Raw genomic sequence first — 18,334 nt, 5'->3', positions numbered from 1 at the left:
CCAACCCCCCCTGAAACCCAAAGATGAATCACAGCCCAAGCCACAGAACCTGTATCTCTCCATTATGTGACGCTCGGGTTTCTAGCACCACCTGCTTTGCATGCTACTATTCCAAATGGCATGCTGGTGTGCCTAGGAAGCCAGCCTCCCACAGAACGTAAGCCGCCCCTCTCATCGGCAACAACTGTGATGACCCATTGTCTTCAGAGGTGGCTCCTGGCCACCGTGGCAGACTATTCAAGAACGAAATAAGCACTATTTATTTGCTTTGGACATGGACTCCTGGCAACCCGTCCAGGAACTCAGCACTCTTTACAGATCTATTTCCTAACCTAAAACCAAAGGTAGCCTCTTTGACACTGCCTCTTTAGAGACTGGGGCTATCTGTGACTACTTTTAAACACCCCCTCCCCCAGCTCAATGATTAATCTGTAATAAAAGTCACCCATGAAAAGAAAGAAGATGCTGCTGATTGGCTTTATTTTTCCAGTTCACTGTCCACTTTCCTCTCTGCATACACATCTCATCATCCACTGGGCATATAAAAGTGAAACCCAGGAGGTCATATGTCGGGACCTCTGTGTGGCTTAAGAGGAGCAGTCATCTGTAAGGTACAAATCCTTGGGTTCAATATCTAGCATGCCCATCCCACGGAAAAAAAATTAAATATGTCACATCCAAGCAAAGACTACTACTTGACAACAGAAGCCAGTCAACCTGTCAGTAATCTACTAAGAAACATATTTTATTATACAGAAAACAGTAAAATGAATAAAATTAAGAAGAAATTTTATAGAAGTATTTAGTGTAGTTATACAAGCAATTAAACAAAAATATCCAAGGATTCAGAGATAGAGAAACCTGTCCTTTCTTGAAATTTATCAGATGCCTTTTTAAAAAAATGTCACTAGCCATCACAAATGTGCTAGACTTCAGGAGAGATTAAAACATTCAAACACAGCCACTCCAACAGTGCAGATGGATAGATAGACAGATAGATAGACACACAGACACACACACACACATACATATGAGAAATATTTGTTGGGCTTGGTGATGCATGCCCAACAAACACATACATACATACATATGATAAATATTTGTTGGGCTTGGTGATATATGCCTGTAATCCCAGCACTTAGGAGTCACTCACTGATGGGAAGACAATGAGCTTGAGGCCTAGCTACACAGGGAGGCCAGACCCTGTCTCGAAAGAAATCAAACTAAAACAACAACAAAAAGGCACGACAGGCCTATTGGCATTCTTACCTGGTGTTTTTGGGTAACTCGTGCCTTGAAAACCTACCGCATTCAGCGATTAGGCAGCTCTTAGCTTAAACACCAAGCTTAGGGATGGAGAGATGGCTCAGGGACTAAGACTATGTAATGCTCTTACAGAGGATCTGAGCTCAGCTGTCAGTAGCCATGTTAGGTGGCTCATAATGCCTGGTGGCTCACATGATCCAGTAACTCCAGCTCCAGGGCAGTCTGGTGCTCTCTTCCGGCCTCTGTGGACACAGGCACTTACATGACATTCACATACACCACCCCCCACCACCAATAAAAATAAATCTTCACACACACACACACACACACAGAGAGAGAGAGAGAGAGAGAGAGAGAGAGAGAAATACAGAGCACACACTATTTAAACACCTGAGATCTGAAGTTTGAAAGTAAAACCACATTCCTGAAGAGAGTAACACTTTCAATCCAGGGTCTTCATAAACATCCATTTCACCCCGTATGGCAATCAAGTGGGGGACACATGGCTTCAACCACAAAGTTCACTTTCACTATCCTGAGAATAATCGGAACATTAAACATTAGTTTGCTATTCTGATTTATGTCAATACAGTCAAAAAAAGGCATTTTTTTTTCAGCTCCAATTTGCAAATGGCCATTTCAGTAAAGCAAAGGAACTTTGCATGTTGTCCTGAACAAGGAGGCCAGTTGTAGCTCAGTATGTAGGTCACATTTCCAAATACCTGTGCCTTGCAGGTCTGCTGAATGAGGCCCTAGGCGGGTTGTGTCAGACACGTGACATGTGGGTTCCTCATGTCAGAGGAAGAGCTGGGAAGATGGGTGGCAGCTAAAGTCAGTGCCCAGAATGAGGTCAATGGACTGGAATGCCCCTTTCAGTAACGGAGTTAAACTGTTACGGATTGGATGGCATGTTCCAAGCCTATTTTCTAAGGTTGCCACTAAAAAACTCCAATATTCAGATGGCACAGAAAACACAAACAGGTTGGAAACCCCGTCCTTGTGTAGTCTGCCTTCTTCCTTTCCATGCATACTGGGGTCTGACTAAACTGGCTTCCCCAAATGCACCAACCTAAATGCACCAATGACTTCAAATAACTAAATTATATTTTAGTCCTGTTTTTCTACCCCTATTCCCCTACATCCCCTTCCTCTTCATTTAGTCTCCCTTTCAGGCCCCCCCCTTTTTTTCTTTTCTATTCTGTGCATGTATGTGCCAAGAAATTTAATTAGTTTTATTTAGGAGTATAGTGGCCACATCACTGGGAAGAAAAAGTCTTCTCCTCCCCCAGAATCAAGTAACTGACTATAGATCATCAGGGAGGAAATCTTGTAAGCCTCTCATCCTAGTGAACAGAAGACCAAGACCTCATGTGTACTGTGTGCATGTGTGTGTATGTGTACTTGAATGCTCACGTGAATGTAGAGGACAGAGGACAGCCTTGGACATCATTCTGCCCAGCTTCCCACGTTTTGAGACAAGGGTGACCCTTGTCTCACTGACCCTGGAGCTTAAGAGCTCAGCTAGTCTGGTAGACAGTGAAGACCAGGGATCCTGCTACTGGTCTCTCCCAAGCACTGGTGTTGCAGGCTTGAACCACTGTGCCTGGCTTCTTACGTGAGTTCTCACGTGGCAAGCACTTTACTGAGCCATCTCTCCAACATCCCACTAGCTTCTTAGTCATCCAACTATCTAGCAGCTAGCCTCTTCTTAGACTATTCACTCCACACCCTGAACTGTGTTATTTCCTTCCTGAAGCCCTGCCCAAGCCCTTGGTATTTCTTTCTCCTGTCTCCCTTTCACTTTTCTTCTACTTAGACCCTCAGCACCCCTTTCTCTTTTACCTCTGTCCTCGGGCCAGCATATCTTCTGCCAATGTCATAACTGCATGGAAACAGCTCCCATATCTTGCTCTAATGGTGCCCTTCTGATTTTCAGCAGAGGTTTTCTGTCTGCTGGCCACCATCTTGTGCTGACAACAGTACTGAAAGTCACTAGGTGAAAACGCACTCATTGTTTTCCTCACAGGACTTGGTCTTTGTTTAAGACATTCTCATCATCATCATCATCATCATCATCATCATCATCACCAGCAGCAGCAGCAGCAGCAACAGCTTTGAATTCAACTACCGAACCATGTGAACCAGTTTTCAGATTGCAATCATGTTTCCATCCTGTTTTCCAAATTCTTTGCTCTGCTAAGCTTTCTAGATTTCAAATTAAGATCTTATGCATTTCTCCTGAAGATTGGTTTCTGTTGTCATTGTTTTAAAGGGATTTTTTTTTTCGGCTTCCTACCTTTTAGAGTGGTGTTGTTACAGTCTCATCTGTGATGCTACTGGATCAACTCCCTCCTCCTTCTGTAGGCCTTATCACACCACTGCTGCCCATACTCACAGCTGGAACAATCTTGGCTTTCACCCACATCCATGGCGCTGTGTCCCAAGGACAAGAAACAATCACCAAGAGGGATATGAGAGGATTCTTAGACCAGACTATCTAGATGCCTCCACTTAGCTCAGCCAACTCCCTTTCCCTGCTGGTGATCTTTCAAGTGACTTCATCTTGCAAGGACTTGTCACAGTACTCACCATCTACCATCACCTCTGGGAGTCAAAGAGCACTGTGAGTAAGAGCTGACATCTGGGGAACGCATCTAAGTTCAAGGTCTAATTCTATACCCATCTGTGTTCCCCAGGATTCTCCAGCTTCTGGAAAGGAGCCTCCTCTTGTTTGCATTGTCTATAAAGTGATGGCTGCTACCCACTGGTAACAATGTAGAAAGAACCTGACATGTGGATGGACTGCCTCCTGATGATGTATATATAATATGAAAGATGCTACAGCTGGGGAAAAGTCAAGTGCAGAGAGCACAGGGCAGCTCAGAACTAATAGTGAGGAACCAATCAGGACAGCTTCCCAGACCTGATACCTCAGAGGCCCCTGCCATAAAAACATGTAAGGGCAAGCAGCTAGGTGGGAAACAGTGGAGGAGAAGCTGTTCATGAGACTGGGCCCTCTCCACAAGACCCTGTGTAACCTGCCTGGACTCTGTGCTTTACTGTATGTATGGCCAGTGTTGACCAATCTGATCAACCTAGCATGCTGTGTGTATAGATAATCATGAGGCAACAAAGCAGCAGTTACTAAAAACATCTAAAATGTGGTTACTTGGTATTCCAAAAACAAACAGGAATATACTTCTAGTAGTGAGTAAAGAATGGAAGAAACAAAGTACCTCTCTGTTCTGCATGGTCCAGAGGACTACAACAGTCACACTTTCGGTTTTTAAAAGAGCCTGTTAAGTATACAGCAAGCAAAAGAATAAATAGCGAGTAGCAGATACAGAGATGCAACAGATAGGAGAACGTCAATTAGACACACAAAACAACCAGCAGAAACCAAGGCAGTTGTTCAACTGAGAGTGCAGACAAAAGGTAATGCCATCAAATGAGGGCCCATCAAGGCCAGGAGAAACTGGCTGGTGATGCTGGGCATGAGTTGGAGTTCCTGATTGAGGGTCCGGGCACAATGTCTCCTTCAGTGAAGCTTCCAGGTGAAAGAACATGTAACAGCAGTACAGATGACACCAGCGAATCTGGGACTTAATCATCTGGCAGAGGCTGCAGAAGCTGGGGCAGTCCGAGGGCGTCCCCACTGGGCCTTCCCTCCATGACATAACTTTGGGCTTCTCTTTCCCACCACAGGCATTTTTATGCCAGGGGGATAAACAACAGTAACCTCCATTGGAAATGGCTCACCTTCCAGCTGCATTCACTCTTGGGCTGGGTTGCCCTCCTTGTCAAAGAATTAGGGGACCAGCATATCTTCAGCCAGGAGACATTTTGAGACAAACACGATTGGGCGTGGGAATGGAGGAGGCATGTATGTACTCTGTGAGTACATACACTTGCCTGACAGTACATACCTTTATGCACTGAGGCATCATTTTGCCCCGTATTACAAAAATTAAGCATTCCAGCACAAGCACATTGTGTGAGGTGTATGTGATCTATGTGGATACATGCAGGCTGTATGAACATAGCAGGCTGCTTTATACTAAGGGAAAATCCATGCATTTTTAGCTTCATGATGGGGGCAGCAAAGGGTCCTGGAAGTCATGCTTTGGGTATCAAATGAAAACCACATACATAAATATGTGAAGATGTCAATGTCTGTTGTTCCTGCCCTAGTACTTTTAAAAAAAAAAAAAATGGAGACCCAGTATATTCTTTTCTGTTTTTGCTAGAGAAGTTTCACATCTATAACACAGATACAATGCATTCATTTACAGCTTTGTAATATTCCAATGAAATATGTTTAATCTTGTCTTTTACAATGTGAAATCCTTAATAACACATTCTTTAAGACGCTTTACTAATTATGAAAGAGCTAGACTTATTAGTACTTGCCTGTAGCCCCATCTCCTGGGGAGCCGAGGCAAGAGGGATGCACACGGGAGAGGACACACAGACAGCTAAGAGAAAGCAAGCCAGCTCTATAATGCCTACCTAGCAACTGCAAGGCCTTGAACTAGAATAATTACAATTCTTAAAAATTCAAGTGCCAATATGGTAGACACTGCCAGCACATACCTTCATCAACTTGTCTCACCAAACTTTTTGCCATCCATACTTCTATTTGACTGCTATTTTACTGACTTTTAAAATTAGCATTTCTCCCTGAATAAGTAGCAAGTTGTTCTAATTACTACAGGTAATCAAGTATTTGCCTCTCGTGTGTGGTGAGTATGCAGGTGTGTGCATCTGTGCAAATGCATGTGGCGGCCAGAGCAGGGCATCTGGCATCTTCCTCCATCACTCTTTGCTTTTCTGTCTTGAGAAAGTTTCTTCCCAAACTGGAAACTGGCTCCTTGGCCATGCAAACAACTCCCAAGGATAAGCGTTCAATGTCTTGAATCTGGGCAACGCAAATCAAAACCACAATGAGGTACTGTTACTCTAACCGCAAAGCTATGTTCACAGCAAGACAAAATAACCAAGGTAACAAAAAGTGCCCAGAAGTGCACTTGGCATCATGGGTTGGATGCACAGCGGGACTGTTGTAAGACACAAACAATGGGGAGGTCTCCCAAACTGAGAAGAGAATGGGCATCACTCCAGCAACCCCATTCACTGAGGAAACACCCAAGAGAAGCTGGTAATATTGAGGAGCTAGGCGTGATAATCACCCCAATCTGAACACTGCATATTAGATACACTTATCAGAATAACACTAGGGACACAATCAAGTACAGATATTATGTCAATTAATTTTATTTTTGAGGTATGGCCTAACTTTTCAGCCCAGGATGGCCTTAAGCTCATCACCTGCTGCCTCCATCCTCCACATGTGGAGGTTATAGACATTCACCATCTTGTCCACTAATTTCTTTAAGAATCCTGTTCATGTGCAGGTGAAGCAGGTGGAGCTAATTACTCCTCTTCAAGTGTTTCTGATATGGGCATGAGGGTACACACAACTCTAATGCCAGCACTTCAGAGGCCAAGGCAGAAGGAAGGTAAGCTCAGGACCACTTTGGGCTACATAGCAAGTTTGGGGCCATCCTGGGCTACATACAGAGACCCTGACTTGAAAGTTTTCCTCTTACACATCACTGTATGTAAACGCTTCAGAGAAATAAAAATTGTCCTGGGCCAGTATCTCCCCCAGATTCCTGTCCACTTGGAAGCCATGAATGTGCCTTACCGCGGTATAAGTTCCTTGCAGGTGTAAAGATGAGGTCATACTGTATTCTGACAGACATGCACACAGAGACAGTGCCACGTAAGGCAGTGACTGAGGTGACACATTACCAGGCAAGGGACACTCGGCATTGCTGTGACCAAAAGAAAAGACATCCCACCCTGCTGGCACCTTGAATTTAGGCTTCTGGCCTCCAGAAATAAGAGACTAAATCTTACTTGTTTTACGCTACGGAATATGCAGTCATTTGTCATGGCCAATTCCGTGTGGTCTGAACTAGCATAAACTTTCAGCTGTTACTGAGCTGTACCAGGTAATTTTATTTATCTTAGAAATTCAATTAATATAAAAGAAAACAAGCCCCTCAGACAAACGCTGCTGTGCTACCCAGGGCTCCCACGTTATGACACTTCGCCTCCACGCCTTTCAACAGCTTCAGAAGTGCTGCTGGGTTATATGGAAAGAGATTTTTCTCCTGCAGACGATAAATAGCACTGTGTAGCTCCTCAAGGCATTTCAGTGTTCTAAGAAACGGTCCCACTTCCTGGATGGTCCCACTTGGAGCACCATTCCCACTGGCAGAGAAGAGAGGACTGGCCTCTTCGGGATGCACAGGCCTCGACTGAGGCTCCAGGCTTAGTTCTTTTTGATCCTTACGTGTCCTAGGCAGGCCCTGAACTTCCCTGGTCAGTTCTTGACATAGAGATATCTGTTTGCTGTTTACCAGGCGCTCACTTGGGGCTTCCTCATCAGATCCTCCTGAGCTGTCATAGTCTACCAGACTCTGTGGTGTCCAGGAAGGTGGGCCATGGGCTGGCACTGTGTGGGTCTCCTTGGGCATCACAGCCTGGCTCTGGGAGTCAAAGGCGGCATCAGAAGCCTGGGGGATCCACAGGCAAGCATTTATGCAGCCAACAGGAGAAGCCAGAGCACGAGGGACCGTGTGGATGAGTGAGGGGAGAGGATCATGAACATTTACTCCACATTTTGGTCCTGTTGCAGCAAAGAACTTGCAGATGGACAGAAAGTGGTCCCAGTCTTTCTGCAGTAATTTTAAATATTTAACAAAATATTCAAGGAAACAGGTTTCTGAGGAAATCAAGAAGTCAAGAAGAACTGTAGAGTCAAAGGCTATACTTTTTAAGAAGAATAAGAAAATACAGTGAGGATTACAGCCATTTCCATGTGTGTAATGGATCCACGCTTCTTTTTCTTGGGTCAGACATACACAAGGGTCCCAGTCTCTGAAAATGCAGATAAGACAGAGGTCAGGTTGGCAGGTTTATAAAAACACACCCTCACACGTCACTTTAAGACCGAACAAATCAAACCTGAATCTGCTCACCCCCAACCAGCTTTAGTTTCTGTCTGCACGAAAGTCTTCTGTCCTTTCTTTTACATCAGAAATCCCTTCTCAAGAAGGGCTCAAGACTCACTCATCAGGGTTAGATATGTGACCCAGACTGACCAATCAGAACATGGCCCCATGACAGATCCTCCCAGAGACATCTCTATGGCTAAGAAAGATTATAACCATAGGAAGGCAGAAGCTGCTGGTCTGGTCTTGAGAATGAATCAGGCTGTGAAATCATAAACAGGAAATAATGGCTGGCATGATTTGAACACAGACTGACACACACACACATAGACACAGAGAGACAAATAGGCAGACACACATGTAGATAAACACACACACAGACACATACAGAAATATGTACACACTTATGCCTGATGCCAATTTGATGCCCTTAAAAGTCTCAACTAGGTCTCAAATATTTGTTTTTGCTTAAACTCATTTGAAATGGTTTTTGTCATTCACAAACAAGAAAATCTTAACATGGTGGCACTTTTTAGTTACCCAAAGCACAAGGATCTACATCTGTGAACCCATGAGCTGAAGCAAGGCAGGAAATGTCACACAGAACAGAGGAGTTACAGGGCAGTGCTGAATGAAATCAAGATACACTCTAAAGCTACATTACACTCTTTTTGAGCCTAACTCAAATTATATGCAGGAATTCTGTTTTTGAGTAGAACCTTTTGAAAACTGGCGGCAAACTCTTATATATGGAAAGCAGCCATTGCCAGCTGGGTCCTAACATAGCAAGCCCAAGGCTGCAACTGCCGAGCATAGAGAGAAAGGCCTTCTCCCAGGCCAAGGGAGAGGGAAACGGAGCAGATACTTGAGGGTTTCAATAAAGCAGAGCAGAAATGGTGGAAAGGCTCGGCGGTGGTCAACTTTAGGAGCTATTACCACAATGCTGCCAGTACGAAGTAGTCACAGACTTGGGGCAGGTGTGTCCCAGCAATGTGACTCCACAAGCAGCCTCAGCGTGGCTCTCTAGAGGGAGCAGCTGGAGTGTATATGTGGATGAAATCTCAAGTGTGGAAACACGCCTTTGGTTATTTACATTTGTATTCACTACGACAAAGGCAAAGGTCACCTGAAAGGAGCTTAATTCAGAGGTTCATTTGGGAGGTTTTAAAAAATGGTTCTTAGTCACCAGCTAAGATTCAGAAGGTACTGGTTTCCCCTGATCACATGGGCAACACACAGCTGGAATTACATTGGAACCCAGGGGTTCCTATTTTCCTTGATCTGCTCGGCCAGCCAACTTCTCAGTATAATGCACATAGTGTCCATTTTCATGTAAGGCAGAGTTTACACTGGAGGAAACCACAGGACGACTATGCCCCAGGCAGAAGCGCATTTTCCGATGTGTGTGTTTTCTGATTCTCTGGCTTATAGGCAGCCCAAATTACTTGAAATACACACACCTGGTCAAGTGGAGGTAGATGCTCAGGGATGCTTTGGCAGCCTCCAGCATGTCGTCATCCTGCTCTATGAAGACCCTGGACAGCCATTCACATGGGTTGTACAGTTGTAGGGAGGGCTGAAGGTGAGGCTTTAAGAAGGCCAGTAACTCGGACATGAACTTCTGCAAGTCAACTTCAAACAACAGAAATGTCAAAGTACAGGCAATGCTTATGAACACACAAATTATCTTCTCTATATGCAAATTTGTAAGTGCATTATCATAATCCAGACTTAGAGAATCCTAGAGTCAGGATTATCTGTTCTACAAATGAAGAACTAAGGATAGCAAAGGTGACTCACGGAAGAGCACTCCTTTCAAACGTAGTCAAGAAGTCTACCTGCCAAAAAACTAGTCATATTTTGTCTAAGAAATAACTATGTGAGTTCATGATAAAAGCATGTTAACAGATTGAGTGGACAACAGCGATCTCTTCCCTGGCAACTACAGCTTCTTGTTAGCTATAGACTGCTAAGCCACAAAAGGAAATGGCTTCCAAATAACAGGAAAATCCTCCTTTTGCTTGTTAAAGAACCGTAAGAAAAGTTCTGCAGAAACCCAAACTCCTGGGAGGTTAACTGCAAGACAAACCTCTGAATTATGTAACAGATGCCACCTAGTGTTATAAACTATAATTGCGACAATTAGAACAGCCTTAAAAAATGACAGCCAGATCAGCTCCAGAGCTGAGGAGTCATGCTCTCCTAGAAAGCATAGGCTGTTGGCCTGGACACAGCTGCTGTTTGTTTTTCCCTAGTGCAGTGAGAGACCTATCCTCTACATACACACACTGAAAATCAGGCACTCTCAACTGGACTTGTCACCTTGGAGGTATGCACAACAATTCCTTTATTGACAGAACTTCCCATAGTAGTTTCAACAAAACAGCATTATCAATAATGAACACAAGTAGTCAGACTGCTTTTATGAATAACGTAATTAAATATAAACTGACTTCCATTTGCTTGGTAGTGAGTCAAAAGGCAACTATTTTTCGTCTTCATTATCCTATACATATTAATTATAAAAAAAAAAGCTGACAAGCTTTTTGAAATTTCAATCCCCCGCAACTCCTTCTCCATTTAAAAAAGCATTTACTAAATTTAATAGGGAAAATATAGCTAAACTAGTGAAACGACACTAGCACTCAATAAGCATGAGTCACTTTTCTTAAGTGAACAGTTAATTGTATAGTACTTTGAATAAAACATGAACCTGGAGAATTACCTTTCATTTCATTTGCTGAGGTACAGTTCTGGAACTTGATTTCTAAGGATTTCACTGTAATTAAGCTTGCTGCTCTTAGGGTCACGTGATCAGGACCAGACCTGGGTCTGTATCCAGGCTGAACCTCATCCCCTCCAAAGCAGGAAGGCTTTCCAGGAATAGACAATGCCTTCCACAACCCCAAGTGCACAGCATGCAGAAGTGCATCAGCTAAAGCCAGCATGTCACCATCCAGAAGATGCTCTGGTGACATCAGAAAGGGCACAGATCCATGGCAGAGATCTTCTCCCACTTTACAGAGAAGACACTTTTTGATGAGTATAACCAATTTCCTCTTAACAAAAGCTGGAATAGGCCAGGCAAGGATATTGAGAGCACAGGGTTTCAAAAATAAGATTCTTTGGCTTCTAAAGTGCAGTTTTAGGTGGATTCTGGAGGCTGCGAGGAGCTCGAGCAGCTCCAGACAGCACACGAGGCTGTTGACTATGTGAGAGGGATTCCGGAAGTCTCCAAAATGCTGAGAAAATAAGGAATTGTAGAACACTTCAAAAGTAATATCAAGAGGAGTCAAGAGCTGCTTTAGAATTTCTGTAATTATAAAAATAGTAGTTATAAGTAACAGGAGAAACAAAAGCTTTCTTAAAACAAAATCTTACAATTTAATTTGTATATACGTTAGTTCTTAAGATAAATAAAAAGCGAGTTTAAGCATCATTACTTTTAGCTGGGCAGTGGTGATGCATGCCTTTAACCCCAGCACTTGGGAGGCAAAGGCAGGTGGATCTCTAGAAGTTTGAGGCCATCACAGTCTATAGAGTGAGTTCCAGGATAGCTAAGGCTACACAGAGAAACCCTGTCTCGAAACAAAGAAGCAAGCAAACAAACAAGAATAATTACTCCTAGTAAGACCAAATGAGGATACCCAGATGAACAGCTAATTACTAAAAGTTAACACATGCTTTATAAATATAAATAGTACCAGAATATATGAGAGATATTTAATGTTTAGGTCTTAACTTCTTTTTTAAAAAGTTATCTTCAGTGTTGGAAAGACAGTTCATTCATTTGGTAAAGTGCCTACTGAATAAGCATGAATTAGACAGATGTGGTGGCACACATCTGTAGCCCAGTGCTGGGAGGTAGAAATGGAGCTCACTGGCCAGCCTAGCCCACTTGATGGGCTCTAAATTCAGTAAGGGATCTTATCTCAACAAATAAGGTGGAAAGGGACGGAGGAAGACACCAACATTGGCTCTGGCATCTACAAGCATACATGTCCACACACCAAACACATACACCGCACATACTCCAAGGTTATGTTCAATAAAAAAATCAGGGGCAAGATTCCTGCATTTTTCCATATGTAGGAGAGTTGAAGAATAACGTACACTTTATTTTCCATCACACACAAAGCCTCCTGGGAGAGGCGATGGTCATTTACAGACAGCACCATCTCTACCTGTTCTCTGTGGATGCGTATCTTTAAGGATTTCCTTTATCACAGCAGTAAGGATCCACAGGCAATGCACTGCTTCAGCACTCTCCAGGGATTCAGAGAGATGCTTCTCGCAAAAAGTGATCCAGGGATGACTTAACGTTGTCTACAAGATAAATAACATAAAAATTAAATTAAAAAGAAAACACAAGAGTAGTTAAAATTATTTTGTTTGTAATTAAATATTACATATCATACAAGACAATGTACAAAATTTTGTGTAGTTGTTTGCATGAAAAAAGTATGGTAATATTTGACAAACGAAGGAAAAATTCAAATAGTTTTTAAGACAGGAAAGTCAACAGAGCATAGAAATGCAGAGTCAAAAAGAACCATGAAAATATCCATGTTATTTACAGGTGGTACAATAATGTGTAAGTCTTTCTTTTCTTTAAACTCTATTCTACTTTCCAAATACTCTACTATAAACATGTTACATATTCCAAGTGTTATGTTAAGAAACAAGCAATCAGAGCAGAAAGTCAACAGAGGCTTGAATCTGTGTGCAGCCATGTGTATACACATGTGTACCCATATACGAGGTAGCCTCAGCTGGCCTCCTTAATCACTTTCCCCCTATTTTTTGAGGTAGGATCCTATTTCATTCTTATGTTTTTGGATTTGCACATTATTATGTGTGCAAATACCTTATTCATTCAAATATTTGAAGGAATAAAGTCAATGTAAAGGAACAACTTTTAAAAAAAAAACTTTTGAATGGTTCTTTGTGAATCTCACATCATGCACTCTAATCCTACTCATGTCCCCCTCCCCTTGTACCCATCCTCCACCCTTGCAACCTCCTGGCCAAAAGAAAAAAAAAAAATCTCACTGTGGAAGCTGTAGTGTCACAGTGCATCCAAAGTATACCCTTTGTCCACACATCTTTACTTGCAATGTTCATTGCAATGAGTCATTGGTCTGGTTAGAGGCCTCTGGCTTCTGCTACACTATCTATACTGAATCCTCCCTGGGACTCCTCTCAGATACGATGTTCTTGCTCTGTGTATTGGAGATCCTACAGTTCTGGATCTGCGGGACCAGCCTCTTCACGTGCTTCAGCAGTTCATCGATGGGGTGGATGCTGGGGAGGATCAGACCCTGGGCCTGAGAGGTCTCCGTCCGAGCTGGTCATCCAGCTCTCCTGCACCCACACCGGCAGGGCAAGCATTCCAGCCCTGCTCAGCTCATCCAATGCTGCACCAGTAAGGGGCAAAGCCAGCTCTCCACTCTCATGCTCTTGGGGCTGGCTCAGTCATGCCCACATCATCAGAGCCAGCTCTACTGTGCTTCCGAGTTAAGGTGCAGGGCCCAAACTCCCAAATGCTGCAGCTGGTGGGGGCTGGGATTGCTCTTCTGCTCTCCTGCCCGGGCTGGCTCACCTGCAACAGTCCTCCCTCCCCACAACAGGGCCAGCTCTACTTTGTAGCCCAGGTGAGGCACTCCCTGGAGTGCCAAGGAGCAACTTTAAAACACTATAAGGGAAATAAGTAAGGTGATGGCTTATCTGACCTTCTCTCTCAGCTGGAAATAAAGGAGCGATGCGAGGCACTTCGCAGTCATGTGAGACAACAACTTATCAGAGTCCTGGAGCGTGCAGATCTACAGCAAAACAGACACAGTTCACCACACTGCTGAAGCCTGAAGCATTTTTACTCAGTGTCAAAATCTTTTAAAAAGTACCTTACCAACTTGGAATCAATTTCTGTTGACTGCAAAAGGACTTCAATTAGCTCTCTGTACCCCTCCTTTGTGTGGGTCTCAGTTTCGGCAGACAGCACTTGGCTCAGTATTGCATGGACCACTGTTAACTGGAGGAGCTTCACCTCCCAGGCCTTATTCACGTGAAACTGCCTCTTCATACACTCCTGTGCTTCAGGAGGGGTGGTCACCTCACTGGAAGATGGCCCATGTGGGCCTCTCATGGCATCAAGCACACCATTGACACTTGCCTGAGCTAAAGAGGATGTTGTATGACCAGCTTGTCCTGAGAGATCTGGGTTGAGATAAAAGATGTAACTATGGATGTCATCTTCAAGGGTGGCTCCAAGAAGTACTTTCTTGTATAACTGGTCCAAAACTTCTTGGGTACCTTCCATTTTGATTTCCAAAATCTATTTCATAAGAGGGTCAATAACCACAAAATGTAAACATTGGAGGTTTAGAAATACAACAAATCTCTACGATGTTTCCTCAGCGAAGCCTGAAACAGAAAGAGCAATTTATGAGTGTTAAAACTGTATTGCAAGTGAACACTGTGTTCACTTAGCAAGTCTCAAGTTAAAGGAAATGTTAGTTGCGGAAGTCTTCCAATGAAAATTAAAACAATACTTTAAAGCCACAATGGTGAAATGTATGCTTTACATGCAAATATAAGAGCATAAAACTCCGCGTAGGGTTGTTTTGCTTTTGAGTGTGTGGGTGTAGATGTGTGTGGGTGTGTGTTGCTGAGAACTGAACCCAGATCTTGGGCACATGAGGCAAGCACTCTGCATCTGAGTTTCATCCCAGCCCTGTCTTTCAATTTCTGTTTTGAGGTGGGGGTCTCTGTAAGCTGCCTACAGTAGCAGGTTGACCTCGATCTTACCCAGTAGTTCAGGGAAATCTTGAACCTATGATTCTCCTACCTTAGATAGCTAAGTATATGGGATTATGGGCCGGCATCACCAGGCCCAAGTGAAAAACAACAGCTTTCCTCTAATACTTTTTGGTGGCTGCCTAATTTCTCAGTCTTGGTTTTACTGAAGGTAGAACCAGATTCCTCTCTGTGGGGAGCTGCAGGCACACTTCGGGCTGGTAAGCAACCCCTCCCACCTCCCACCCTTTCCAAACCTCTACCCTTTTCTAGCCAAACACTCCCAGCATTCACCCACCAGATTCTGATGACTAGAAATGTCTGCAGACATTGTCAGATGTTCTAGTTCAAAACCACTGGGATAAAGCAAATTCTTTAACCTTTACTTCGATTTATAGATGAAAACCTGAAGTTACATTGCTATACACCTAATGACTATTAAGTTCCAACTTAAAATTATACAATCATATTATATGAAAATAATATTAAGATCCTTGGTCATGACCTCTGTAACTAAGTGAAAACATTTTTGAGTGAGTCAAGAAGAAAAGGAAATGCAACTGTAAATAAGCAGACTGTATTTATAGCTGGATATATATTTAGACATTCAGGTTGTTCTAGGATTCTCTAGCATGATGGAGACCAAGGGTGAGATACACATGACACATTTACAGATAGATACAGCTTTTGGAGCAGAGAATATGGGCAGTCAGTCAATGCCAGAGGAAGCATGCTGTTCCTGGCATAAACAAAAAAAAGAGGACTGGAAATTCTTCCAACAGAATCCTGGGGCCTCTGGGAATCTTCTGGGCCACCTTAAACTCCCTAAATATAGAGAGCTTAGTTTAGCCCCAACCCCACCCCTGCCATACACACACACTTCTTATGTACAGGCATGCGAAGGATCCTCTCACAGTGCAGGGAAGGGAGGTTTTTGCTTCTTTTTGTAAACTTATTTTAATATTCCCATTCTCCATACAAATTCATAGTTCTCTTACTCTAAATAGGTTGTGACAGCTGCCTGATTCCCTAATCAATTCATGTGTTTTTGGTATACAACAAAAACCAACAAAACCCTGTCCAATATGCATTTCCCACAGGAATGCATAATGACCCTGAGCTTCTTTAGTAAAATGTTACTTTTATGTGTGTGGGTACTTTGCCTGCATGTATGTCTATGAACCATGTGCATGCCTGGTGCTCACAGTGGTCAGAAGAGAGGGTGAGAGCCCCTGAAACCGAAGTTACAATGGATGTTAGTTGTTATGGTGCTTTGAATGAGAATGGTACTCAAAAATTCATACACTTGAATGCTTGGTCAGCAGTTGGCAGAATTGTTTGGGGAAAGAATTAGGAGGCACGGACTTGTTGGCAGAGGTGTGTCACTGGGTGTAGGCTTTGAGTTTTCAAAAGCTCAAGCCATTGTCAGTTAGCTGTCTCTTTACAGCAATAGAACAGTAACTACTACGACAACTGCCCTGTGGCTACCGTGAATCAAGTCAAATCTGGAAGAGCAGCCAGTGCTCTGTACCACCAGGCCATCTCTCCAGCTCCCAATTTTGTCTTCTTAAAACACACTCCTAAACAGAACCCATGGACTCCCCTTCCCCACCAGAACTCATATCCAGCTGCCCAGCACATGTTTAAGTTCCCTCCTCAGAGCAAAGGCTGTAAGGTGACCACTCCCACCAAGCCTCCCTTCTACAGTGTAGCCCATTCATGGGCTCTGACTTTGTTATGTTCTTTATAAAATTTTATGTGTTTGGGTGTTTTGCTTGAATATATGTCTGTTCAGTATATGCATACCTTTTTTGCTCTTTTGTTTGATTGCTTTTCTTCTTTTAGTTTGCTTGACTGGCTGTTTGCAGCACAGTCTCACTATGTAACCCTGTCTGGTTTGGAACTCACTATGTAAACCAGGCTAATTTAAGACTCATAGAGACTTCTGCCATCTCCTCAGGAGTTCTGGTTTCAGCAAGACCTTTAATGGCTTGCTTCTTCTCATTTAGTACTGTGGACCACCTCACCAGACACAATTTGCAGCAGGAAACTAAAATAAAGTGGCTAAGTGTTAACAAAGCTATAGATTTTAAATTTATGAACAAGACTTTTGATTAAGTCTTCTCTGAACACTATTTTAAGGTTTATTTTTATCTTTATGTATGTGTATGTGAGGGTCTGTGTGGCTATTTGCACAACATCACTACAGTAACAGCAAATGCCAGAAGAAGGCATCAGATCCCCTGGTGCTGTAGTTACTGGGCGGTTGTGGGTGACTACACGCAGCTACTGGGAACTGAACCCAGGTCCCCTGCAAGAGGTGCAAGCACTGTTAACTACCACATGATCTTCCCAGCCTCTGGGCACTGTTTTCAAGCTGTGGTGTGTATTCTGCACAACCTAATAATCTAGATCCTGGTAGTTTCGTTCCATCTGACACTGCTGAACTTTTCCGTACTCATGTAAGCAGCAGCACTTAAGAAGCTCTGTAACCTTCTATATGCTAGCACTCAACTAACTAGAAAGCCCTGTCTTGTGTCTTAGGTCCAGACACAGCCGTCTTGTGTCTTGGTGGAACTGACTGCCACCATCCAAACCTTTTTGAGATGGAATTTGGGCAAGTTGCAGAATTTCATCTTCATGTCTCAGCCACAAAATTAGGTGGGACCACAAGTCACATCACCCCTTCTTTCTTTGGCCATCCTCTCTGAGAGGTTTCCTATTAGAGAACATACTCCCAACTGCAATGGCCTGAATGAAATCAGCTGCTGCATACTTTTCCAGTTACATGTCAGAAACTGGCTTTCCTATTCCACTTCAAAGGCTAAATCCCTTTTCATTACTTTTTTTTATTAGTAATACTGATACTTAGAATATTTTAGGCTTTAGCTATTATCATATGCTCATCTCTTATCATTAAAAACTTCAGCAACACATGCATTTTCATTTCAATGTTATTTATAGCAATAAAAATACTTCAAACAATATCCCTGTCACCTCAAATTTTACTAAATGAGAACTAAACCTCTACTTGGCCATTCTTCACAACCATCATCTCAACACTCAGATTAAAGTCAATGTCAGTGAATGTCAGTATGGGGGTTGGGGTGGGAGACACAGCCGTTTTTTTTTTTTTCTCATGGTAGGACCCAGCCTCTTTGGTAGGAATGGTTCTAAGAAATCAGACTAAATATATATTTTCAGGGACCCGTTAGATGGCTCTGAGGGTGAAGGAACTGTTTAAGTTACTT

General features: G+C 43.1%; 1 protein-coding gene across 3 annotated transcripts in view; it reads right to left on the bottom strand.

The window, feature by feature from the left end:
* Nucleotides 1–724: 724 nt before the first annotated feature.
* Lins1 (lines homolog 1) overlaps nt 725–18,334 on the bottom strand; it is a 35,500-nt gene continuing 17,890 nt past the window's right edge. For all 3 annotated transcript variants that reach the window (XM_060367297.1, XM_021633276.2, XM_060367296.1), the window contains exons 3-8: nt 14,197–14,711; nt 14,021–14,110; nt 12,473–12,614; nt 11,014–11,601; nt 9,749–9,920; nt 725–8,214 (exon numbers count right to left, since the gene is read on the bottom strand). In XM_060367297.1, the coding sequence (XP_060223280.1) occupies nt 7,335–8,214; nt 9,749–9,920; nt 11,014–11,601; nt 12,473–12,614; nt 14,021–14,110; nt 14,197–14,607 (2,283 nt within the window). In that variant the 5' untranslated portion in view covers nt 14,608–14,711 and the 3' untranslated portion in view covers nt 725–7,334. The remainder of the gene's footprint in view (nt 8,215–9,748; nt 9,921–11,013; nt 11,602–12,472; nt 12,615–14,020; nt 14,111–14,196; nt 14,712–18,334) is intronic.

The sequence above is a fragment of the Meriones unguiculatus genome, chromosome 14, assembly GCF_030254825.1.
Source record: "Meriones unguiculatus strain TT.TT164.6M chromosome 14, Bangor_MerUng_6.1, whole genome shotgun sequence".
Lineage (NCBI taxonomy): Eukaryota > Metazoa > Chordata > Mammalia > Rodentia > Muridae > Meriones > Meriones unguiculatus.
Note: the sequence above shows the minus strand (reverse complement) of the source record. Positions and strands in the feature narration are given on the sequence as shown.